Raw genomic sequence first — 24410 nt, forward strand, 5'->3', positions numbered from 1 at the left:
GCCAAGGTGAGGAAAATGAGTGACACCGTAAACACTGCCTCTTCTCCTCCCTGCTCCCTCCTCCCCATCTCATTACGGTGGACGGCCTTAGGGATTTGTGTTCTTCTCAGCAAGAACGATTCGGTTGGCAAAGGGCTCGCAGATCGGTATCCTCAACTCCCAGACCCCCCTCCACCCAGAAGCCAGGACGTTGGAAGGCGGCCTTCTCATTCAAGCTTCTTGAAGATGACTAGTCGCTCCCTCGGGAAAAGATGAGCTGAGTGTATGTTAGGCGGCAAGCAATAAGGGATGGCACTGAACTACCCCCAAGCATAGGCTGGTGCCCAGCTGTTTTCCAAAATGTATTTGCAGATGGAGAAAGTGGGTTTGGAGAAAGGACATCCCCAACCTGAGGGGACCCCCCCCCAATACCCACTCCCCCCCGAGTCCTTATTTCATCTTTTCTTTAAAAAAAAAAACCCCACAAAAAAACATAAGTAAAAACAAAACAAAGAAAAAGGAAGCACTCTGTACAAGGATTAGCCCTGGGCACTGCTGCTGTCCCTCCTTCCCGGGCAGCGCGAGGGCTCGGAGACAGTCTCTGGGTGGGTAGTTCTTGCCCTTGACACCTCTTTCGGGCCTTTTCCCCTCCGAGGCCCTGCTCCCCGGAGTCCTCCAGGGCCAGGGGTGTGGAGGGAGAGAGCCAGGCTGGGCTGCTCTCAGGTGAGGAGATTGTGGCTGTGGCATCCACTGTCCGCCGCTGGCACAGGACTCCAGATTACTGAAGACACTTCGGATGCTGCCTCCTCTTCCAGCCAGGCTGAGCTCCCCTGAGCCGCCCGGCAGTTGGAATAGGAAGGAAGGGGCCCGGCATGGCGGGCTCCGCCGATGCGGTCTGAGGGCCCTTTCCCCACGTGGTCCTGACACAGCCGAGAGTCAGGCCTCCCCCTCTCCCCGTGGGTTCAGCTGGGCCTGAGCAGCTCGGCCTTCTGCTCACACCGGCGCATCCAGGCCCAGGTACTCGGGGTTCTCTGCCGTCGGGGTCCCTTCAAAGGCGCTGGGCAGGGGGCCTCGCTCTGACGGGTCCTGGTCCCAGTAGTAGAGGTTGTCAAAGGCCGGGCTGAAGGCGGGAGGAGGGTGGGGCTGAGGGGCAGCCCTGCCGCGGGGTGCCAAGTACTCGGGGTTCTCCACAGCGCCCCCAAAGGCAAAAACGTCTTTGACAACCCCGTTCTTCCCCGGGGACAGAGCCTTCGGCGAGAGCGTCTTGGGCCTTTCCAGAGTGGCACTGGCAGATCGAGGCGGCGGCAGAGGACCCTCGAGGGGGGAGGGGGGCTGGTTCACGTATTCTGGAAGGGCGAGAGGGGGGGTTTGTGAGGGAAAGACACCCCTGTGTCCCAGCCACTAGCACAGCCCCCACCTCCCGCACCTCCGGCCTGGACTCCATACCTGGCTGGGGACTGCAGGCCGCGGGGGCGATGTAGCCATCGGTCTCAGGGGGCAGGGGTAGCGTGGGGTCCTCACTGTACCGCTGGAGAGGGCTGGGGTCGTGGGGGGAGAGGCCCTGCAGCCCCTTGGCCGCCCCCATCCCCAAGTCGCTCTCGAACACGTCGGAGCCCGCCCCCTCGGAGGGGGCCAGCGGAGACTTCGGGGGCTCCTCCTCGGGGGGCTCGAGCCCCAGTGTCAGGTCACCGCCGCCGCCGCCACTCTGGGGACGAGAGAGAGGGTCACCATGGCGGAGTCATTCACAGGTTTGGGATGGAGACTATGGAGGTGACGGGGTCACAGGAAATAAATAGAGGTCCCCTTTGGGGTGCGGCACAGTCACCGTGGGAAGAGCGGGGACGTGGGTTGGAAGGCAGCAGGACTCCTTAAGGGACATGGGGTGAGAGGTGGTGGTTGGGGGTGGGGGGTGCGGCCCATGAGGGTCAGGAGAGGTCACCACGCCCGCCGGGGCGTGGCCAAGGGCACTGACCCGGGTGGAGGAGCTGCGGTGCCTGCGGTGGGCGGTGCCCGCCGCCCCCGGGGCGGGGTCGGGGCAGAAGAAGCCTTGCTGGGGCACCAGGTATTCCTCCGCGTCCACCAGGTCCCCCATGTCGTCGTCCTCCAGCAGCGACCGGTAGAAGGTGCTGTCCAGGGGGCTGGTGGGGCCCAGGTCCTCGTTCTGGGGAGGAGGGAGAGCGTGGCGGCCTCTCCCCAGCCCGGAGCGCGGGCCCCACCCCGGGGAAGGCTCAGGGGGGTTCCGGGCAGGAGGCACGCTGAGCCAGGCCAGGGGCCGGGCCGGGAGGCTGGGACCCCGGAGGCGGTGGACGGCCCGGTACCTGGATGACCACGAAGCGCTGCGGGTCCCTGGCCATGCGGGAGAACTCGGCCACCAGCTCCCGGAACCGCGGCCGGCACTCCGAGTCGATCATCCAGCCTGGAGGAGGTGGGGAGCCCAGCCTCTCAGCCCCCGTGGGTGCCAGTGTGCGGCCCCGCCCCCGCCCTCTCCACGCTAGTCTAGTGATCGAGTCCAAAGCTCTCAGGTGGCAGAGACGGGGTACCAGCAACTCTGAGACTCTCTGTACATTTGCCCTTTTCATTTTGCATCTAAGCCTCTTTCTAGCTGGAGTGTCCCCGGACTGGACTGTGAAGGGAAGGAGACCCCGTGGGGGCTCCTGTAACCTGCGGGGCCTCTGGGTCACATGCATTCTGTCTTGGCCGCCCCTTCCCTGTTCCTGGTAGAGCCTCTACCCAGAACCCCCCACCCGCCTCCAGGCAGCCGCACAGCCCGCACGCCACGCACATTTGACCATGATCATGTAGACGTCGATGGTGCAGATGGGCGGCTGGGGCAGCCGCTCGCCCTTCTCCAGCAGGTCGGGGATCTCCCGGGCCGGGATCCCGTCGTAAGGTTTGGCCCCAAACGTCATCAGCTCCCACACGGTCACACCTGGGGCGGAGACGGGGCAGAGACGGGCAACAGGAGGAGCTTTAGCGTCCGAGTCCCATAGGCTCTGCCCAGGAGCCTGGCACCTTGGGGGAGGAGCCGGAGGGCAGGAGCCACCGTCAGTCCTTCCCCAGCCCCTGGGGCACGCACAGCCCCTCGCAGGTGGAAGCACCGCGGTCCTCCCTCCCGACCCACATTTATGCCGACGTGTCTCCATTCATCCTCATCCTTCCACCAGCATCCCACCTCGGACAGGACCGTGGCTCCCCACCCCTCCCCGAGCGGCCCCCCACGCACCGTAGCTCCACACGTCACTCTGGTGGGTGAACCGTCGGCGGAGGATGGACTCCAGCGCCATCCACTTGATGGGCACCTGGGAGAGGAGAGAAGTCCTTGAACTTGGTGTGTCATTGGGGGGGAGGTCATTCTCAGGGTGCAGCCAGGGCCCAGACCCCACTCCACCTTGCCCCCATCCGCGTGGTACTCCGTCTCGTCGATGTCCAGCAGCCGCGCCAGCCCGAAGTCTGTGATCTTGACGTGGTTGGGGCTCTTGACCAGCACGTTCCGGGCAGCCAGGTCCCTGTGCACGAGCCGCACCTCCTCCAGGTAGCTCATCCCCTGGGTCGGAGGCATCAGCATCCTTGTTGACCGGGCGCCAGCCACGCTCTCCGGGGAGATCGCCCCCCCCCCCAGGCCCTGCGAGGGGGCAGGCTTGCTCTCGGGAGCTCTCGGGGCGCCCAGACCCCCCGGCGCCTACCTTGGCGATCTGCACACACCAGTTGAGCAGGTCCTGGGAGCCCAGGCGCCCGCGGTGCTCCCGGACGTGGTCCAGGAGGCAGCCGTAGGGCATGAGCTGGGTCACCAGCTGCACCGTGGAGGTCAGGCAGATGCCCAGGAGGCGGGACACGTACGGGGAGCCCACGCCAGCCATCACGTATGCTTCCTGGGGGAGAGGGGGCAGGCTGAGGGGGTGCGGGAGACCACACCCCCCAACCACCAGGCACCCCAACCACCACGCGCCCCTCCCGAGGGTCAAGAAATGACTGGGGGTCCCCACCCCATCTGACACCAACCAGAGCCACAGCCCGCAGAATGGGGGGGGGGGAGCGTCCAGGTTTGGGGGTCACACACGTGTCTCCTTAAACCCCAGGGAAGAGGGAGCCCAGAGGCCAGGCCCGGAACCAGGGCCCGTCCCGCACTCCCGGCTGGCGAGGGCGGAGGGACTCACGTCCAGGATCTCTTTGTTGGCTTTGGGAGATGTGTTTTCCCTCAAAACTTTGATGGCCACCGGGATCTTCACATTCTCCCCGTCAGGGATCCAGATGCCCTGGGCGGGAAGAGGGGGATGTGAGCAGGAAACCGTGGGTCCAAGGAGGTCCTTCCTGTGTTTCCCCTCCTCTGGGCCAACCGCACAATTCCCCAACAACCTCAGTACTTAGCCCCGCTCACCAATCCCTTCCCCTGGTCCAGCCTCTGTAACTGCCCTACCAAACATCCCCGCCCCCAGCTCAGACCCCCAGCTCAGACCCCTTGCCGCCACCCCCCATGCACCCTCTGGGACCGCCCACCCCAGCTTTGGCCCCGCCCCTGACCTTGTAGACTGTGCCAAAAGCTCCGGATCCGAGCACCTTCACCTTCCTCAGCTCCGTCTCCTTGAGGATCCGCATCTGAGCCTGGTTGGGCATCGCTCCGCTCGGGGTCAGCGGCTCCACCAGCTGGGGGAGGGTGACCCTGTCAGTGCCTGGGGGGGTGGGGTGGGGGCTGGGCCGCAGACCCCAGGCGGGGGGGCGGGGGGCGCCCTCACCTCCGTCTCCTGCAGCAGCCTCCGCATCGTGTACTTGCGGATCTTCTGCCGCCGCCTCCTGATTAGGACACCGGTGACCACCGCTATGACCATGAACAGCAGCGTGCCCACCACCGCGGCAATGACGGACGTCACAGGGCTGCGGAGGGGGGCCGAGGTCAGGTATCGGGGAGCAGCCTGGGGCAGAAGGGCTGAAGGGGCCCCATGGAGGCGCACGGTCACTGGGGTTTGGAAAGGGAATTTGGGGGGGGGGGGGGTGACCCACAGACCGCTACCCTCTCTTCCCCTGGGCTCCCTACTGCCTCCAGCACCAAGTCCAGACTCCTTGCTAGCGATTCAAAGCGCTCACCACCCACCTCCAAACTGTCTATGCCAGTGGTCGGCAAACTCATCCGTCAACAGAGCCAAATATCAACAGCACGACGATTGAAATTTCTTTCGAGAGCCAACTTTTTTAAACTTAAACTTCTTCTAACGCCACCTCTTCAACACAGGCTTGCCCAGGCCGTGGTGTTTTGTGGAAGAGCCACACTCAAGGGGCCAAAGAGCCGCCTGTGGCTCTCGAGCCGCAGTTTGCCGACCACGGGTCTATGCTCTTGCCCCTGGCTTAGCTTAGGATTCTCAAACTTCCCGACAAAAACCAGCAAGGAGCCTGTCAGAACGCACACGCCTGGAGCCCCACCCCCAGACGCTGACTGTGGCAACGGGGTGCGGCCCAGGAATGTGCACCGGGGATTCTGATGTTCCAGCCACATTTCTCACCCACAGGCCACGGCTCCCCCACTCTCACCTGTGCCCACGCTCTCTCTGTGCCCGGACCCCCTTCTCTGTGGGACCGACTGCCTGTCAGACTCAGCCGGAGCAGCAGGCACTCCTGGGCGCTGCCCTACCTCACTGCCCTCCTGCCCCCTCCCCTGCTTGGCCAGGGGCTGGCATTGCAGACTGGGGACGCTTGCTTCACAGACAAACGACTCCCTAGGACACACGCCGATCTTGTTCTCCCCAAAGCCCTTCCCCCAGGTCCCCACTGCGGCCTGCTGGCGAGGGAGGGCCCCTGCCCCTGCCCTCCAGATCCAGCCCGAGCCTGACTCACTGTGCTGTGTGCCTGCTCGGTGCTGACTAACAGTCACCACACCAGAACTTTCCAGGAAGCACAGCCGCGGCTTTTCCGACACTTTCCCCGCAAGCCACGTGGCTGCTTTCCCCGAGGCAGGTGACGCACCTGCCCCTCTCACGGCCTGGCTCCCAGGCCACCTCTCCTTGAAGCCTGCCTCCACTCCTCCTCCCCCTCAGGGCCGCAGCTGCCCTCTCTCTCCATCTACCTGGGGTCCCCGGTCCCTGAGGAGAAGTCTAGCTGCTCAGGGGTGGGAGGTACCGGGAATCTGCCCTCTTTTCCTGTTTCTCAGGCCACAAGCAACCTGAGCAGGTCCTCCATCCACCGGCTGACACCCATCGGAAGGAGTATCCGCAGGGGACGAGGGGGCAGGAAAGGGTCATGGGTCATGTCAGGAGCCCCCCCCCCCCTTCAGCAGTGACCACCCAGGGGCCGGTGGGGACTGGGGAGCAGCAAGGGGCATGTCCCGGGGACCAGGCTGACCTGGCTCTCTGCTCGGCGGGGCAGCCCTTCTCGTCCAGGTCCACGCAGCTGCGGGAGAGAGAGACCGTCAACGAAGCTGGGCACCACCTCCTGGGCTCCCCCAGCTCCCAGCAACCCCGGGGGGAGGTGTGGCTGCGGGGTCATCCCCGTTTGACAGAGCCAGAAACGGGGCTCAAGGTCATCAGTGATCCTCCTACACCCCACAAGGGGGTCTCTTCCAGCCCGGGAGCCCCCTGCCCCTGTCCCCCTGCACCTCCTGCGGTGTGTCCTGTGGGGGCCCCCAAAGGACACTGAGTCCCAAAGCTCAGCCACCCCCTCCCCGAAAGGCCGTGAACCGGCACACTTCTGCGGAGGGCAGTCGGCGGCACCTGTGCAGGAACTCTGTGCCACAGCAGTCCCCCCCCCCCACAGCTCAGGGTGTCCCCTAAAGATGCCAACACGGGGGGGGGCATGCCCAAGGTGTTCACTCCCGTGCAATCAACTGCCAAAAAATAAAAGTAAAAATAAAAGGCCTGGCCGGGTAACTCGGTTGTTCAGAGTATCATCCCAAGACACCAAGGTTGTACGTTTTATTCCCATCAGGGCACAGGCAAGAAGCAACCATTGGATGCATAAGTCAGTGATGCAACTACATTGATATTTCTCTCTCTCTTTCCCTCTCTCTCCCTCTCTCTCTCTCTCTCTCTCTTTCTCTCTCTCTCTCTCCCCTCTTTCCTCTCTCTTTCTAGAAAACAATCAATCAATAAAATCCTAAAAATAAAAAAGCCTAATCAATATCCCTCAAGCAGGGACATGATTAAATGACTCTACATCCACGCTATCGCTCGAGCAGTCCACAAGAGGAGGAGGTAGGTCCGTGTGCGGTCACAGAAGAGCCCTTCCAGGCACACAGAGCGGGTGGTGGGCGGGCAGGGCCACGTGCGGAGCAGTGCCCCAAGGCTGACCCGTTCCCAGTAAGCAGTGTGCACACACAGAAGCACAAACTGGTCGTATGGGAGTTGGAATTGCTGTTTCTTGAGCATCTTTGACCTACAAACACAGCAATCTTGTATGACTCAGCCCAGCATGTTTATGTGACCGTGCAGAGAAAGCCTGCAGGAGGCACACCCCCCGTGGATCTGGGGGTTCTCCTCAGGGCGGGGGAGAGGGGCAGGGACCGAAAGGGCACGTTCGCTTTGCAGTGTTTGTGCTTCTGAATTGCTGAAAATGTGTCACAAGGAGGCATTCACGTATTTCATGTGTAATTAAAGACAGCTTTGGCGGGGGGGGAGAATAGGGTAGATCACCGTGTTTGGACATGAAAAAACATTGCAAGATTTTGTCAAGTGAAGAAAAGCCATTTGCAAACAATATGTATGATGCATGGTCTACGAAACCGTTTTGGTAAAAAAAAAAAAAAGCCCTAGCTGGTTTGGCTTAGTACAGTGGTTGGCAAACCGCGGCTCGTGAGCCACATGCGGCTCTTTGGCCCTTTGAGTGTGGCTCTTCCACAAAATACCATGACTTAGATGAGCCTATTTTGAAGAAGTGGCGTTAGAAGAAGTTTAAGTTTAAAAAATTTGGCTCTCGCCGAAACCGGTTTGGCTCAATGGATAGGCTTGGGGACTGAAGGGTCCCGGGTTCGATTCCGGTCAAGGGCATGTACCTTGGTTGCGGGCATATCCCCAGTAGGGGGTGTGCAAGAGGCAGCTGATTGATGATTCTCTCTCATAGATGTTTCCAACTATTTCTCTCCCTTCCTCTCTGTACAAAATCAATAAAATATATTTAAAAAAAAAAATTTTGGCTCTCAAAAGAAATGTCCATTGTTGTACTGTTGATATTTTGGCTCTGTTGACTAAGGAGTTTGCTAACCACTGGCTCAGTGGATAGAGCCTCAGGGCACAGGGTCCCGGGTTTGATTCTAGTCAAGGGCACAGGCTTGAGTTGATGCAAGAGGCAGCCAATCAATGATTCTCTCTCATCATTGGTGCTTCTATGTCTCTCTCCCCTCTCTCTTCCTCTCTGAAATGAATAAAAATATATTTTTTTAATTTTTTTTATAAAAAATAGAGTACAGATAACATTTTATGTTTCATAAAAATGTTTAGCATGTTACTATTGTGATCAGACAGAAAGGGGGTGAAATGAAGCCTCAGGCTTTAGCAGAGCAGAGCTATCCCGCAGAGGCCCCTGGGACAAAGCCCGCCTTTTTGCAGGAAAGGGCGCTCAGACTCACGAGTGGGTGCAGTTGGTGGGGCACGGCTGGCACGTGCCCTCCTCATCGGGGAACTTCCAGATGGGCATGAGGGAGAGGTCGGGCTTCACGCCACTGGGGCACCGCGCCACGCAGAAGGGCGAGTCCTTGTAGTGGGCGCAGGCCATGCACTGGTCAGCCTCCTGGGAAGGCAGGGGGGTCTGTGAGGGGCTGGGTGTAGGGTGAGGTGCCCGAGTCTCCTTCCAGCTTCTGACAGCCACTCAGCAGCACTGTTCCGGGGACAGCCTCCACCCGCTGTGTCTACTGCCCCTGCTGTTCACCCGGTCCACCCGCCCCACCCCCACCCGCACCCCACTCCCCACCCGCACCCCACTCCCCACCCGCACCCCACTCCCCACCCTGCTTCAAAGCTCGATCCCTGAGCTGTTTCAGATGAGGAACTGGAAGAGCCAAGGAAGGGAATTCACTGTCTAAGGCCGTGGTCAGCAAACGGCGGCTCGCGAGCCACGTGCGGCTCTTTGGCCCCTTGAGTGTGGCTCTTCCACAAAATACCACGGCCTGGGCGAGTCTATGTTGAAGAAGCGGCATTAAAAGAAGTTTAAGTTTTAAAAATTTGGCTCTCAGAAGAAATTTCAAACGTTGCACTGTGGATATCTGGCTCTGTGGACGAATGAGTTTGCCGACCACGGGTCTAAGGTATAACAGCAAGCAGCAATAGTAAAGAACACGTAGACAGCCTTTCCCGGGCTCGGGCACTGTGCAAACCCACCTTCCATCAATTCTCCCTCTGCCCTAAGCAAACAGGCTCTGGGATGGCGCTCGCTGTACAGGGGAGGCTGGAAGGAGGGCCTGCATGTGGATCCCGGTGGTCCGAGGCCTCAGCCCACAGTCTAACCAGCCACCCTGGCCCAGCCACAGCCAAGAGCACCGGCTTCCGCCCGGCCAGCGTGCTCAGTGGTTGAGCATCGACCTAGGAACCTGGAGGTCATAGTTCAATTGCCAGTCAGGGCACAGGCCGGGATTTTGGCTTGATCCCCAGTGCAGGACATGCAGGAAGCGGCCAGTGAGTGATTCTCCCTCATCATCGATGTTTCTCTCTCCCGTTCCCTTCTTCTCAGAAGTCAATAAAAATATTTTAAAAAGTATGCAGGCTTCCCTGGGATCTCTGCACAGTCTGAAGGGTCTCGGGGTCCGTCACCCAGCTCACAGTCCCCAGCATGGAGTCTCCTTCCACCTCCTGCTGTCCCACCTCCCACTGTTCCACCCCACTTCCACCTCCCACTGTTCCACCCCCTGCCGCTCCACCCCCTGCCGCTCCACCCCCTGCCATTCAGGCCTGAGCTCAGGCTCTCTCCGCAGATGTCTCACCACACTTGGCCAGGTCCCTGGCAGTCTGCCCAAACCCTTGCTTCCCTCCACCCAGCTCTGAGCCCACCAGGACCTCACCGATCCTACGCAGGTCGCTGAGCCATTCTGGGGCTGGCACTCGGGGTGGCAAGGCAGACAGTACCTGTCCTTCACGTACTCCCTGGGGAGCCTGGGGGAGAGGGATGCGGGTGAGGGGGTCTGGAAGGAGCCCCTGTGCACCCTCCTCCCCCCACCCCCCCGCTCTGCCCCGCGTACCCCTGCAGGACTCGGCACTCCTCCACGCACTCCTGGCCCCGCAGGAACTGGCTGCAGTTGACGCACTGGGTGGGCCCCGGGCCCCAGCAGTGCCCGTGGGCGCACAGCGGGTAGCAGGCCTGGCCCTCACCCACTGCAGTGAGAGGGGGAGTCAGAGGGGACTCTTAGGGAGGCTCAGGCCCAGGTGAGGCAGGGAAAGAGGCGGATGGGTGGCTCTGGGTGGGAGGGGTGGGGTGGGGCCTGGGCGATGCAGGGAGAGGGAAAAGCTCCGAGGTCCCAGGAACAGGGTGGGGGGATGCCAAGGCAGTGAGGCAGGACTCAGCTAGAAGCCATGCCAAGGTGTCAAGCCGGCCAGAGCTGTGTCAGGGTGGCGCCCCAGGGCGGGCAGTCTGCACGAGTCCCAGAGGGCTGCAGGGGGGACCACGGGCACCGCGCGCTGGCAGACGGGGAGCGGGCAGCGCTGGGCGCCCCGTCTTACCGCACTCGGCCTCCGGCCGGTTGGCGCTGTGGAGCAGGGCCTGGTGAGGGTTCCGGAAGAGCTGCTCCCAGGGCACCGTGTGCACAAAGCAGAGGTGGGCGTTGCGGTGGACGAGGGCCAGCCCGCTGCCCAGCTCCCGCAGCGAGCGCAGCCCCAGCCATCGGATGCCCAGGCCTTGCAGGGTCAGCGAGTAGGCGCCGCTGGGGGAGAGGCGTGCTCAGCTGCAGGTGGGCAGCGCGTCTCTGACCCCTCCCCGCCGGCAAGGGCTGCCCTCACCGCTGTCCCCATAGACAGGCTGCCCCTGGAGCCCCTGGGCAGCCGGAGGCCCCCGTGCCCACATGTCTCCCAGCGTGCCCCCCCTCTCCCCCCGCAGCTCTCCTCCCCCCGGGTGCTCACTCGTGCAGGACGCGACCCCGGATCACTTGCAGGTTCTGGAAGACGCTGAGGTCAGGCATGCTGTCCGGCCACGCCGAGATGTACAGGTAACCTGCAGGCACAGGGGGAGGCTAGGGTGTAGGAACAGGACAATGACCCCCCCAGCCCCTTCCCAGCAAGCTGCGGGGGGCAGAGCCCACCTGTGATCTCCTCCAAGGTCTCGAACACTCTGAGCTGCTTGGGCTCCAGGGGGGCGGTGTTGGAGGCGGGGTCCCTAGGAGAAAGATGAGAGGAGTGAGCAGGGCCAGGAGGGAGGGAGCACAGCCCCCTGGGGCCGGCCCCGCCGCCCTCCCCCCCCGCCTCTATTAATAACCGCACTTAAACCCTCTGCTCAGCCCGGCTGTTCCCTCTCCAGCTACAAAGCCCGGGCCCCATCAAAACAGTATTTATATCCTTTGATCTAGAAATTCTACTTCTAGGAATGCGGCCTGGAGGGATACTGGCCCTGAGGCACGTACAAGGCAGAGCTGTCTGTAAGAGCAAAAATTGGAAAGGACCTAAGCAGCCATCGGTCCATAGGGGAGCTGGCAAATGTACCCCTGATCTCTCCAGGCTCCAGGCAGAAAAGCTGGCCTCCAGGAGCACTCACTCCGTGTGTGCCAGGCACTGCTCTGAGAGCTGAGGCATATGACCTCGTTCAAACTTTATAAGCACTTTATGAGGTTGGAACTACCTGCGCTCCCATTTTAAAGATGAGGAAACTAAGGCACAGCAAGGTCACATGGACCGTAAACGGTGGAGCCAGGGTTTCAAACCCAGGCGGTCTGGCTCCCAGGCCTGGGCTCTTAGCTGCCAGCTGCTCCACAGCTGTTGAAAGAACGAGGCAGAATTGCCGAAACCGGATTTGGCTCAGTGGATAGAGCGTTGGCCTGCGGACTGAAGGGTCCCAGGTTCGATTCCGGTCAAGGGCATGTACCTTGGTTGCGGGCACATCCCCAGTAGGGGGTGTGCAGGAGGCAGCTGATTGATGTTTCTCTCTCATTGATGTTTCTAGTTTCTCTATCCCTCTCCCTTCCTCTTTGTAAAAAATAAATAAAATATATTAAAAAAAAAAAAAAAAAAGAGAATGAGGCAGAACCTTCACGACCAGCCCCCAAAAGGAAGGAGCAGACAATACCAGGGATTGCTCCCGCTCCATTTTAACGCTGTTCGGATTGCTAGCACCAGGTGGTCTGGCCGGTCTGCAGCTTCACATACAGGGAACCACACAGTGTGGGCTGTCTCGTCTGGCTAACTTCCCTTACGATAATGTTCTTGAGGGCATGTATGTAATCAGTGTGTTTCTTTCTGTTGCCGAGGACTTCACTGTACGGACAGACCACCATCTATCTGTTCACCTCCCGATACACATAAGTGTTATTTCCAGTTTGGGGCTATTAGGAGATAAAGCTGCTATGAACTCAGGGAGAATGGAGCTCGGCCTGGACGGCCTGACCGCCACACGAGTGCACCTTCACGGACAACATGTCATTTGTGGAGGTAACACCCCTCCCAGGAGTCCCCACGCCCTCAGAATCCCAGGCCCCCACCTGTCTCCTGCCCCCTCCCCCACAGATGCTGCCACCTCTGGGTCCTCGGAATCCGTGACTGCCCCATACTGTCTCCAACCACTGCGCCCGCCTTAATCGGCGTACGCTTACCCCTCAAAGCTCTCTGGCAGAAACGCCAGGCTCCCGAAGATCTTCTTGCAGCCGGCAAACTCCTGGATGTTGGCGCTGGTGACTGCCCTCGCCTCCCGCAGGTGCTCCATGCCCAGCCCGTAGCACACTGGGGGAGTGGGCAGGTGAGGGCCACTCAGCCCCGGCCATGGGACTCACCGGCCATGGGACTGACCGGCCCCCCGTGGGACTGACCGGCCACGGGACTGACCGGCCCCCCGTGGGACTGACCGGCCCCCCGTGGGACTGACCGGCCACGGGACTGACCGGCCCCCCGTGGGACTGACCGGCCACGGGACTGACCGGCCCCCTGTGGGACTGACCGGCCCCCCGTGGGACTGACCGGCCACGGGACTGACCGGCCCCCCGTGGGACTGACCGGCCCCCCATGGGACTGACCGGCCCCCCATGGGACTGACCGGCCCCCCATGGGACTGACCGGCCATGGGACTGACCGGCCATGGGACTGACCGGCCCCCCATGGGACTGACCGGCCATGGGACTGACCGGCCATGGGACTAACCGGCCCCCCATGGGACTGACCAGCCATGGGACTGACCGGCCATGGGACTGACCGGCCCCCCGTGGGACTGACCGGCCATGGGACTGACCGGCCCCCCATGGGACTGACCAGCCCCCCGTGGGACTGACCGCCCCCCCACCCCCATGCAGCACCAGGAACTCAGACTCCTGGGTCCTGTCCACAGTCCCCTCTTAAGGCCACATGCCCTCTTCCCACACCGGCAAGATATGGGGGAGCCTGTGGGACTGACCTGGGGGTGGGGAGCAGGGCAGAGACGGTGGGAGACAAGGACTGAGTCCCAGGAGGGCCTGGGGGGGACAGCGGACGAGGCCAGGCGGGTGCGCCGAGGGCCCGACCGCAGCAGGTTTGGGGGGCGGCGGTACCTCGGGCGCAGGGCTTGCTGCACTTCTCACACCGCTGGGTCCCGTCCTCGGCGGTCACCTCCTGGTTGTTCAGGGGACAGACCAGGGTGCAGGAGCCCACGTCCGTTGACAGGTAATTGTCTGAGGAGACCAGGATTGTGTGTCCCTGTGCCCCGGCCCCTCACACCCCGCCCCGAGCAGCGTCCCCGAGCCCGGGGAGCACAACACCAGTGAATCAACCGGGACCGAGAGGCCCTGGACAGGTCTGAGCATCTACCACTCACGTGCTGCGCCCAGCACACCCGGGCGGCAGACGCCGTGAGAGTCCCGCTTTGCCAAAAGGGAAACCAAAGCTCGACTTTATGTAAATGACTCAAGGCCATTGTGCTGGTGAGTGGAAGGGCCGGTCTTTGCATTCATTCAAACTTTATAGCCGCCTTACGAGGCGGGGCTGTTATTGCACCGTTTCAGAGACGAGGACACTGAGACCCAGTAGGGTCACATGACCAGGAAGTGGTCTGGCTCCTGAGACGGAGCTCTTAGCTTCTGCCCTCTCTCTCTGCCGCTCCGCAGCCGCTGGAGGCCCGAGGGACTCCCAGCAGGCCCCCGTCTACATGATCCACCCTCCCCGGCTGCCTCTCCCGGCACTCACAGGGACAGGTGGTCACGCAGCTGGCACCGAAGGTGTAGCGGCCCTCGGGGTTGGGCACGGACTCGAAGGTGTCGGTGTTGTAGGTGACCAGCGCCGGGCAGTGCAGCTCACAGATGCCGCTGTGGTTGAAGTGGAGGCAGGCCTGGGGGACAGGCGGCTGGTGGTCACCGGGCTGCCTCCCCTGATGTGCCAGGGCCAGCAGGGCAGCACCAGGCAGGGTGCCGCTCCCCCGGCTCCCCGAGGGGTGGGGCCCAGCGGGCACATACCAGGCAGTCAGAGTGCTTGGGGCCCGTGCAGCCGGCAGCGCACTGCTCGTGGCAGCAGTCGGTGGGCAGGGAGCCCTTGCAGCGGGCACAGCCACTGGCACACAGGGTTCGAGTCACTGTCGGGCAGAGGGCAGGGTGAGGGCTGGGCGGCCATCTGGGCGCCAGACCCTCACCGGCATCGCCTTCTGGGGGGAGTCCCTGCCCCAGGGAACTCACCCACCCGCCCCCAGGCCTGGCCTCCCAGAGACTCACGGGTCTGACAGTCCCGGGAACTCTCTCCCCAGCAGTAGGGACGGGTACAGGACGGAGAACAGGGTTTACCTGGGGAGAGAACAGAGAGGCAGTGAGACTGAGACCAGGAGGCGGCAGGCACAGAGGGTGAGCCCCAGGAGAGCAAAGGGGACTCCGAAACTGAGACACGATCGAGAAACAGGGGGCCCTGGCCAGGGAGCTCGGTTGGTGAAAGCTTCCAAAATGCCAAGGTTTCAGGTTCAATTCCCAGTCAGGTCTCGACCCACAGGAGGCAGCTGATGGATGATTCTCTTCCTTTTTTTTTTTTCTTTTTTTTTTTTAAATATATTTTATTGATTTTTTTTCTTACAGAGAGGAAGGGAGAGAGATAGAGAGCTAGAAATGTTGATGAGAGAGGAACATCGACCAGCTGCCTCCTGCACACTCCCTACCCGGGATGTGCCCGCAACCAATGTACATGCCCTTGACCGGAATCGAACCTGGGACCTTTCAGTCCGCAGACCGACGCTCTACCGCTGAGCCAAACCGGCTTTGGCGGATGATTCTCTTTCATCACTGATATTTCTCTCTCTCTCCCTCTCCCTTCCTCTCACTGAAATCAATAGAAGTATATATATATATATATATTTTTTTTTTAAATCAATAAATATGCCCTAACTGGTTTGGCTCAGTGGATAGAGCGTTGGCCTGCAGACTGAAGGGTCCCAGGTTCAATTCCAGTCAAGAGCATGTACCTTGATTGCGGGCACATCCCCTGTAGGGGGTGTGCAAGGAGGCAGCTGATCAATGTTTCTCTCTCATCGATGTTTCTAACTCTCTATCCCTCTCCCTTCCTCTCTGTAAAAAATCAATTATATATATATATATATATATATATATATATATAATCAATAAATAAAAATTAAGAAGGAAAATGAAGCAAAGGGAGACAGAGATGAAGAGATGGCAGGAGGCACCAAGAAGAGGGTGGTGTCGGTGCAGGGCTGGGGTGTAACCCGGAGTTGGGGGGCGGGGAGGGCGCTGAGAAAGAGGAGGCTGCGGGCAGGGAGGAGCGGCTTACAGGCCCGCGAGCGGTTGGTGTCGATCTGCATGAGGGCCAGCTGGTTGTTCTTGTGGAAGATGTCCTTCCACAGAACCGTGTCCTGGTGGCAGAGCTGCGGGTTCCGCTGGATCAAGACCCCTCCCTTCAGGATCTCTGTGGGACGGACAACAAGCTGTCTGTCAGCTTCTGCTCCCGCCCCAGCGTCCCCAGGGAACAGAGGACCCCTTCCGCATCTTTTAGCCCCACCAGGACCGTCCCCGCCCCATCGCCCCCACAGACACAGCAAACCGAGGTCCGGGAGGAGGGGGTGTCCGTGTCAGGGCCCAGATGCCCAGGGACTCTCCCTCCTCCTCCCAGCTCTGCTCGGTGCTCACTGTAAAAGGAGAGACGGTGGCGCCTGAAGCCCCGCCTCGCCACTAACTCGCTGTGCCACCTCGAGCAGGTAAGTCCCTTATCCTCCGTGAACCTGTTCTCCCATCTGCAGAGGGAGCAGGCCATCACCGCTCCCTGGCGAGGCGGCGGCCTGGCTGAGATGGCATCATTGCACGCACAGCCGCTGGCACGCAGGGTCTGGGCCACTGTCAGCCCCGGGGCTCCCACACACAGTTGCACAGGCTGCTCCCCACGCGGGCACTTAGCCGAGTCGTGGGCAAACCACCCAGCATCCTCACTGTCAACCTGCGTGGCCAGAACAAGCTGGGACTCGCCGGGAGGAGGGAATCTTTTTCTGTTCTTCACAAGGACTCCTCCCCTAGCGCCACCCGCACCCACCCAGAGGGGAGGCAGGTTCCAGGTCGCCCAAAGCCTCCTGGCCGGCAGGGGCCCCGGCCGGCTCTCCATCCGTCACCCGGCGATGTCAAGGGGGGGGGACCACCTGTGAGGCTTCGCAGCTGCAGCTCCCGCAGGCCTCCCAGGGCGGCCCCGGCGGCGGGGCTGGCGCTGTCCGGCCGGGCCCCGTTGTCCAGCACGGCCAGGGCGTAGCTGTCCTCGAAGAGCTGGGTGCCACGGACGATCCGCAGCCTCTGCAGCGGGACCTGGGTCACCTGGCTGTGAGCGATGAGCACGTAGCCCTGCACCTCCTGGATGTCCTGGGAGGACACGGGGGAGGTTGGGATTGAGGCAGGCCAGGGTCCTGGCACACGGCCACCCTCCAAGGCCTCCTCGGGGTTACCGAGTGCTCGGGGATCTTGGGCAAGGCCCCTATCCACTACTGAACAGTCCTGTCCTCTTCGTGTGTGAAATGGAAACCACGGCCACGCCCCAAACCAGATTCCTGTACGATCAGGAAAGATAATGGGGTGGGGGAGGGGGGCCGGCATTCCGTAAGCCAGGAGCAGGTGCCCCGCCCTCTCTGCTTCTCAGTTTCTTCATCTATAAAAGGAAAGGCTCAGACGAGATGCCATCTGCACACTGCATGCCTGACCCCACTCCAGGGCACTGTGGAAAAGGCTCAGCAGGCTGGTTTCCACTGCCCTGCTCATGACCCTTGCACAGACATTCCCCATTTGATCTACAAAGAGGGGTAGTCAAAGCATGCCTATCGCTCCCAATATACAGATAAGAAAACTGAGACCCAGTGCAGACAAGAACCTAGGCCACATTCGCATGGTTTGTCAGTGGCAGAACTGGCCCTGGAACCCACCTTTCCCGCTACTCCGGGTGGGAGAGGGACAGTGGCTGGGCAGTTGGACAGGGGGAGGTGAACATGCCGGCAAGAGAGCAAGAATTTAGCAAAGGGCCTGGCCGGTGTTGCTCAGTGGCTGAGTGTTGACCTATGAACCAGGAGATCACAGTTCAATTCCTGGTCATGGCACATGCCCAGGTTGCAGGCTTGATCCCCAGTGTGGGGTGTGCAGGAGGCAGCTGATCAATTATTCGCTTTCATCATTGATGCTTCTATCTCTCTGTCTCCCTCTCCCTTCCTCTCTGAAATCAATTAAAAAATATATTTTTAAAAAGAATTTAGCAAAGGAACAGATGCGTTCCACCTAGAGATGCCCACGGCCAGCCACGCTACAGAGAAGGAATCAGCTGGTCTTGCGCTGGAAGGGACAGGGGTTAGATAGCAGAAGGGACTTCCAGGTGAGGAACCACCCGCAAGGAAACAGAGGCCCAGCTGGAGGCAGGCACTGGCTGGGCTGCCCCTGACTCTCACCTGTAGGAAGAGGAGGCTGGCATTGCCAGGCAGGTAGGTGAGCTCCAGGTTACCCTGCACCACCTGGCAGCCCTGGTAGAGGTGGCGGAGCATGTCCAGGTGGGTCTCAGGACTGGCGGGGAGCCGCAGCTTCATGTCTGTGCCGGTGCACACTGGCGGGGGGAGGAGGCGGTCAGAGGGCCCTGTGCAGGGAGCCTCCCCACCCCGGCTGCCTCCTCCACACGCAGTCCCCAGAGTCATGCCATCTCGGGCAAGGACCCCTCCCCCATGTCCCCTGCACCTGCAGAAGGTGCAACAACAAAAGAAAGTTCCCAAGTTTGGGAAGAGGGGGGACCTCAGGGGAGAGGCTCCATCTGACTCAGCCCATTCTGAGCATCGAGGGCGCTGCTGTGTAAGCCTCAGGGAGCTTGCCCTCCCGATCCAGGGGGCTGTGTGCAAAGAAAGCCTCTTTGTCCCATAGCCACGACTCGGGGCCAAGGGGTAAGAAATCCCCCAACGGAGGTGCTGATGAATCATGAGCGCTCTGGATACCCCCTGTCTCTCCCCCAAGCCAGCCAACTCCGGGTATTCTCCCCGGCCCATTCCAATGCCACCCACGTGCCAGCCTCCTGGCAAGGGATACCCACCCCCACAATGCCACCCAGAAAGTGGGGAAGGAGGGTCAGCGGGAGTCATAGTGGGGGCATGGAGACCACCGGCCGCCTGGCCCCCGCGGGGACCTCGAGAATTCCCCCAGGCAGAGGCGGGGCGCATCAGACCCCATCAATGGGCATCCGGACCCAGGCTGCGGATCCCGGGCCAGAAGGATGCCTACTCGGAAGGCTCCTCCTCCGGTACCTCACCCTTGCCACCTCCTCGGGGCAAGACTCCAGAAGCAGCTGGCACAACCTGTGCCACGAAACTCCTGCCACAAGAGCACTACGTCAGCCCTGTGTGCCTGCCTGGGGCCAACTACCAGCCAAGGGGCATCACGACGAGCCGGCCCGGGCCTCCCTGGAGCCCCGCTGGGTGCCCCTGACACCAGAAATGCCCGCGGAGCCCAGACACACAGGAGGGGTCGACTCCCCCTGCAGAGGGGGCGCTGGGGGCAGCCGCTGGCACCGTGCCTGCCAGCAGGGGGGAGATTAAACTGTCCAGTTGAACTTGTTTTTCTGCTCCGGTGAGAAGATGAATCACCTGGTGCGTCTTGCCCAGGAGGGTGTGCCAGGGGGGAGTGGGCGGAGGGCACCCCCAGGTACACAGGCCCACAGGTGCCTGAGCTGCCGGGAATTCCTGCCGGTCCCCACTCCACTTCCTACAGGCTACGTGCGGACTCAGGGGACCCGCAGGGTGGCTGCCCTCAAGGTCTGACCCCAGGGTCCTGCTCTCCCATCCACTGGGAGCTGGAGGCCAAATCCCGAAAGGGGGGCCGGTAATGATAGCCCCGGCCTCCAGGAAGCTGGGCAAAAGCTTGTGGGGCGAGCCCCACCCTGCCCCCCATTGCTTCCTGGGCCTCTCAGGACTATCCAGAGTGCTCTCTGCTCCCACCCCTGGGGCAGAGGGAAGAGAGCGAGCAGGGAGGAAGAGGAGGGCCCAGGAATAGAACCAAGGGTCCCTCCCCCTCCAGCTCCCAAAAGAAACAGGAGCGGGTGGCAGGCCGGGCCCAAAATAATGCCCGCGGCCAGGACCTCCCCAGCCCCCGCAGCTTCAGCTGCTGGGTAGTCACAGCTGTCTCCAGGCCCAGACCCCAGGCCCTGGCCCAAGCCCGGGCCAGGGACCAGCAGCGCCGGGCCAGGGGCCGTCTGCACACACACACACACATACACACACACACCCCTCAGCCCAGGGCGGCTTCCAAAGGACACCAGCTGTGGCAGCCAGGCAATAGAAAAACAACAACAATGGAACAGCGGGGACAGCTGCAGCAGCTGAGGGCCTACTGTGTGCTCGGCAGGCACTCCGACAGGAGCTTCATAACATCCTACAGAGACTGGGGCTGAGGCCTCTGCTTTGCAGAGAAAGAAACAGGCGGACGGGGGTTATTCTCCCCGCACAATTCTACCAATGCCCTGAAAACACTGCAGGTGCCGGGCAGGGCAGAGCTGCTGGGCTGGGCAGGAGCAGAAAGAGCAGTAGCCCCACCCCACTAGCGAATTTGTTTGTGGCTCATTTGAGGCCGATTAAGACTTTCTAAGTGTTGGCAGCAGGCGGTAAACCTGGTGCCCTGAGACCCACTCCCAGGGAGCCGGAAGCCTGAGTGCGAATCCCCACACGCACACGCCACCCTGACATAAGCCAAGAAGGCCTCCTAGAACCTTCCTTACTGCCCCCTTCCTCTCCTTCACCAGGACCTTCCTCCTCTCCTCCTCCCCATCGCTCACCAGCTCCCACTCCTCCATCCCCGCCTTCAGCCCCCATGGACTTTCTTGGGGGAGGGGGAGGAGGTCCTGTTCCATACAGGGGAGCTCTTTGTTTCCAGCACACCTGCCCTTAGGAGCCACAAATAGGGCAGGGCACACAGTGAGCACAGGTGTTTGCTGGATGATGGATGGATGGATGGTGGAGAGAGGGATGGATAGATGAGTGGGTGGTTGAGTGGATGGATGGATGGATGGATTGGTGGACGGGTGGATGGATGGATGGATGGATGTGTGGATGGATGGATGTTGGATGGATAGATGGATGGGTGGATGGATGGATGTGTGGATGGATGGATGAATGGATGGATGGGTGGGTGGATGGATGGATGGATGGATGGATGGATTGGTGGATGGGTGGATGTGTGGGTGGATGTGTGGATGGATGGGTGGATGGATGGATGGATGGAGTCTAATCAAGAGTCTCCAAACCAAAGGGACCAGTTGAGGTCATGGTGTCCATCCCAATGCTGAGAGGAGGCTGGTCACGGTCCCTCCCACCTGTCCCTCCACATAAAGTTCAAAGATCCGGGTTTGGTCCCAGCTCTGGGGGTGTCCTCAAATGGGTTCTCTCCTCCCCGCCAGCCTTCAGGCTCCGCTGCTTCTCTTGCTCACGAGCATGACGGCCAGTGCTTCCTTCGGCTTCCATGAACACGGCCTGCATTCCCAAAGCTCACCTCCCCCCCCCCAGATCCACCGAACACACACCCAGTACAGCAGGGGGCCTGGGCTCAGGGTCACCAGACCAGAACCCAGCCAGGCCGCTCACCCTGTGACCCTGAGCATATCCTGGACCTCCAGGGTAGAGGCCAAATCAGGTTCATCTCTACGGCCAGCAGTGCCTGTGGCGGAGCAGGCCCTCAGTGAATATTTACTGGCCGTGGACTTAGCTATAAGGAGGGAGTAATAAAACAATAACAACTCTTGCTTTCTGCAGGGAAGTTAAATGAGAAAATGAATCAGAAGGCAGTTTGTAAACATGACAAGGCTTGGTAAACAGAGCCGGGACAACACAAACATCGGCTCTAACTCTCCTGCTCCTGAGCGAGAGCACACCCTTCCCCCACCTCCTCTCTCTTCTCCGGGGTAGACAGGAAAGCTGGCCTCGAAAAAGATGGGGGTGTCACCCCAGAGGGGCTTCCCAGAGGCAGAGGGCGGGCATCTTTTTCCAGATCATTCCGGCTGCCCAGGGTCAGGCATAATTATCTGGACCCGACACCAGCTCCCTTAGCCCCAGCCTCAGCCTGGTGCCTCTTGCTTCTAATGCAGCCGTCTCCTTCTCCACAGCCCGGCAGGTCCCACCGGCCTCCACCCCTCTGCGGCCCTCAGTGCCCTGCCATTGCAGGACGGCAGGCCCAGGCGGAAGGCAGACATGAGGTGGACAGGGAACGATGACTCCTATGCCAAGAGGGGACCGGGGTGCGCCGGGTGCCCCGTTCAGCCCTTTTCCGTAGCCCAGCTAAGGAAGCCCGTCCCCCTGGATAACAGAGTTGTACCTCTACCCTGGTCTGGCTCCCTGGCTGCCCCCGAGGCTTTGCTCAACCCACTCCTGTCCAAGGGAATGAGACTGACCAACTCCGAACACCTCCTCGTTGGAAGCCCAAAATGCCCTGGACATGGCAGGGGGGCTGGGAAGCCTTGGATAAGTCGCTTCATTTCCCTGAGCTTCCGTTTTCTCCTCCTGCAGCCACTTCCCAGGGTCGCTGCAGGATGGAATGGACCTGTCCACCCAGAAGAACCCGGCATGGACAAAGCCAGCCATGCGTTTTTGAAAAGCGAAGGCACGGGAAGTTCACAGCAGAGCTGTGGGCAGTTCCCCACCCGAGAAAAGAAAAGGTGCTCTGTGTTTGGCATGGACTGTGTTTTCTTTTTGCATTCGATCCTCTCTTTTCAACTGTCTTATTGTGGGTGTTGAAATGAGGTTACCTCCCCTAAGTATGGTCAAAGGAAGAAGGAGAGTGTTGGGAGAATAGTACAGGGATTAAATATGAGCTCTGCAAATATATGTGTGTGTGTGTGTGTGTGTGTGTGTGTCTGCTGCACTTCACAAAACCTGAACACTATGAGAAGGTCTCATCAAAGTCCTGGCACTTCCCCATCTCCCCTCCCCCCCACGTTCCTACCCTCAGTCCTGGGGTGTAAGGGGGGTGGGTAGAGGCAGCTGGGCGGTGCGCTACCATTTTAACCGCTCCCTGCCCAGCACACCCAGCACCTCTCCCTGCACCCAGCAGCGCACCCTGAGGAGTGGGAAGGCGGAGGGAGCCCCCAGTCACTGCAAAACTGACCCCTCAGACCCCAGCACAGCAGGCCGCCCCCCCCCCACTCCCCACCTGCCCCACTCACTCAGCCCAGGTGAGGACAGCCCCTGGGCCCGCCCTTTGCGGCAGAAGGTCAGGGGTGAAGATGCAGCCTGGGAAACAGGGAGGGAGGGAGAGAAGGCGTGGGGCCACCTCCCGCTGTTTACAGCAGCCCTGGCCCAGCACCTTCCCAGAGAGGGCAGAGTTCACCGAGTCCCCAAGTCAGCAGAGAGAGACTCTGTGTTTAGCAACACAAAGCCCAGACACACACACACACACAGACCACACACACACACACACACCACACACACACACACACACACACACACACACACACAGACCACACACACACACACACACACACCACACACACACACACACAGACCACACAACTCAAGAGCCCCGGGCACAGAGGCCCCTCAGACAGCACACAGTGCTCTGACGGAGGGCCCTCCGGCCACAGACAAGAGGACACACCTCTTCCCCAGACACAGGACCCGCTGGACCACCCGCCGCTCCCAGGGCCCCTCCTGTGCCTTCCCTCCACTGCGCATGCGGGCGCAGTGTCTCCCGTGGCTCCAGGTGGACGGACAGGCGGGGGGCAGGGGGGGGGGGCGCACTGCCTGACCCCTAAGCCCAGCGCCCACTGGAGCCCGGGAACGGCACAGGCCCCTCCCGGGCCGGTTGTGAGGATGAAGAGGGCGCGCACGCAGAGCGCCATGTGCGGGCCTGGCACCCAGGGTGCTTCCAGGTTCCATCGTTCCTGCCGCAGATGGGCACATGGGGCAGGACACGGCGCCCCATCCCCCTCCCCGCACACGGCACGAGGGAAAGGCACACACACACACCCCCATCGGCACACGCCCAGAGGGTCCCAGCCCTGAGCCTCCCGCACCGAGCGCCCAGGTATCCCCCGGGGAACTCTCCACGTTCCGCCTCGGACCCGGAGCCCCAGCCCCGCTCTCCACGGGCCACAGGGCGCCGGCCCCGCGCCGGCCTCGGAGAAACGGATTCAAAACAAACGTCTCGCCCTCCCCCCGACCTCCCCCCGTACCCCAGACTCCTGCGCGGGCGGTGGTCCCCCCTCCGGGCTCTCCCACCGCCCCCTCCACACCCGCAGCGGCGTCCCCGAGCCCGGCGGCCGGAGAGGGCGGGGCGGGGGCCGGGCTGGAGGGACCCCAGGAATCCAGCCAGGCCGTCCGGAGGCGGAGGCTGCCAACTGGAGGGGCTGGGAGAGAGCTGGAGGGGATGCAGGAGAGGCACACACTCTCACACACTCACACTCACACACACACACACACACACACACTCATACACACACTCACATATACACACACACTCATATACACACACTCACATATACACACATACACACTCACATACACACTCTCATATACACACACACACACACTCTCTCACTCACACACACACACACACACACACACACTCATACACACACACTCACATATACACACATACACACTCACATACACACTCACATATACACACACACACACTCTCTCTCTCACACACACACACACACACTCACTCACACTCACACCCACACCGCACGGCGGGCCGCGCACCCTTTGGAGAACTCTGAGAAAGTCCAGGGAACTTTGCTGACAAGTTCCCGGCGCGATCCCGGAGTCTGGAGCGCCGGGCTCCGGATGGGGCGGCGGGAGACCCCCCTTCTTTCGCCCCGAGAGCCTGGACAGCCCCAAACTTCGGGTCCGGAGCTCGGACGGCCCCCTCCTCCCTTCCCTCC

At 61.1% G+C, this 24410-nt stretch overlaps 1 protein-coding gene across 2 annotated transcripts in view; it reads right to left on the bottom strand.

Moving 5' to 3' along the window:
• Positions 1 to 450: 450 nt before the first annotated feature.
• ERBB2 (erb-b2 receptor tyrosine kinase 2) overlaps positions 451 to 24410 on the bottom strand; it is a 24502-nt gene continuing 542 nt past the window's right edge. The window contains exons 2-27 of one of the 2 annotated variants that reach the window (XM_084863115.1): positions 17950 to 18101; positions 16669 to 16882; positions 15813 to 15947; positions 14753 to 14821; positions 14501 to 14616; positions 14235 to 14376; positions 13604 to 13723; positions 12680 to 12806; positions 11180 to 11253; positions 11001 to 11091; positions 10605 to 10804; positions 10127 to 10259; positions 9950 to 10040; positions 8525 to 8685; positions 6307 to 6354; positions 4710 to 4848; positions 4498 to 4620; positions 4134 to 4232; positions 3663 to 3848; positions 3368 to 3523; positions 3203 to 3278; positions 2762 to 2908; positions 2298 to 2395; positions 1952 to 2140; positions 1426 to 1684; positions 451 to 1325 (exon numbers count right to left, since the gene is read on the bottom strand). In XM_084863115.1, coding sequence (XP_084719241.1) covers positions 973 to 1325; positions 1426 to 1684; positions 1952 to 2140; positions 2298 to 2395; positions 2762 to 2908; positions 3203 to 3278; positions 3368 to 3523; positions 3663 to 3848; positions 4134 to 4232; positions 4498 to 4620; positions 4710 to 4848; positions 6307 to 6354; positions 8525 to 8685; positions 9950 to 10040; positions 10127 to 10259; positions 10605 to 10804; positions 11001 to 11091; positions 11180 to 11253; positions 12680 to 12806; positions 13604 to 13723; positions 14235 to 14376; positions 14501 to 14616; positions 14753 to 14821; positions 15813 to 15947; positions 16669 to 16882; positions 17950 to 18101 — 3698 coding nt within the window. In that variant the 3' untranslated portion in view covers positions 451 to 972. The remainder of the gene's footprint in view (positions 1326 to 1425; positions 1685 to 1951; positions 2141 to 2297; positions 2396 to 2761; positions 2909 to 3202; positions 3279 to 3367; positions 3524 to 3662; positions 3849 to 4133; positions 4233 to 4497; positions 4621 to 4709; positions 4849 to 6306; positions 6355 to 8524; positions 8686 to 9949; positions 10041 to 10126; positions 10260 to 10604; positions 10805 to 11000; positions 11092 to 11179; positions 11254 to 12679; positions 12807 to 13603; positions 13724 to 14234; positions 14377 to 14500; positions 14617 to 14752; positions 14822 to 15812; positions 15948 to 16668; positions 16883 to 17949; positions 18102 to 24410) is intronic. The other variant, XM_084863116.1, reaches the window with a different exon arrangement.

Source organism: Pipistrellus hanaki (assembly GCF_964339955.1).
Source record: "Pipistrellus hanaki genome assembly, chromosome: 16".
In the NCBI taxonomy this organism is placed as follows: domain Eukaryota; kingdom Metazoa; phylum Chordata; class Mammalia; order Chiroptera; family Vespertilionidae; genus Pipistrellus; species Pipistrellus hanaki.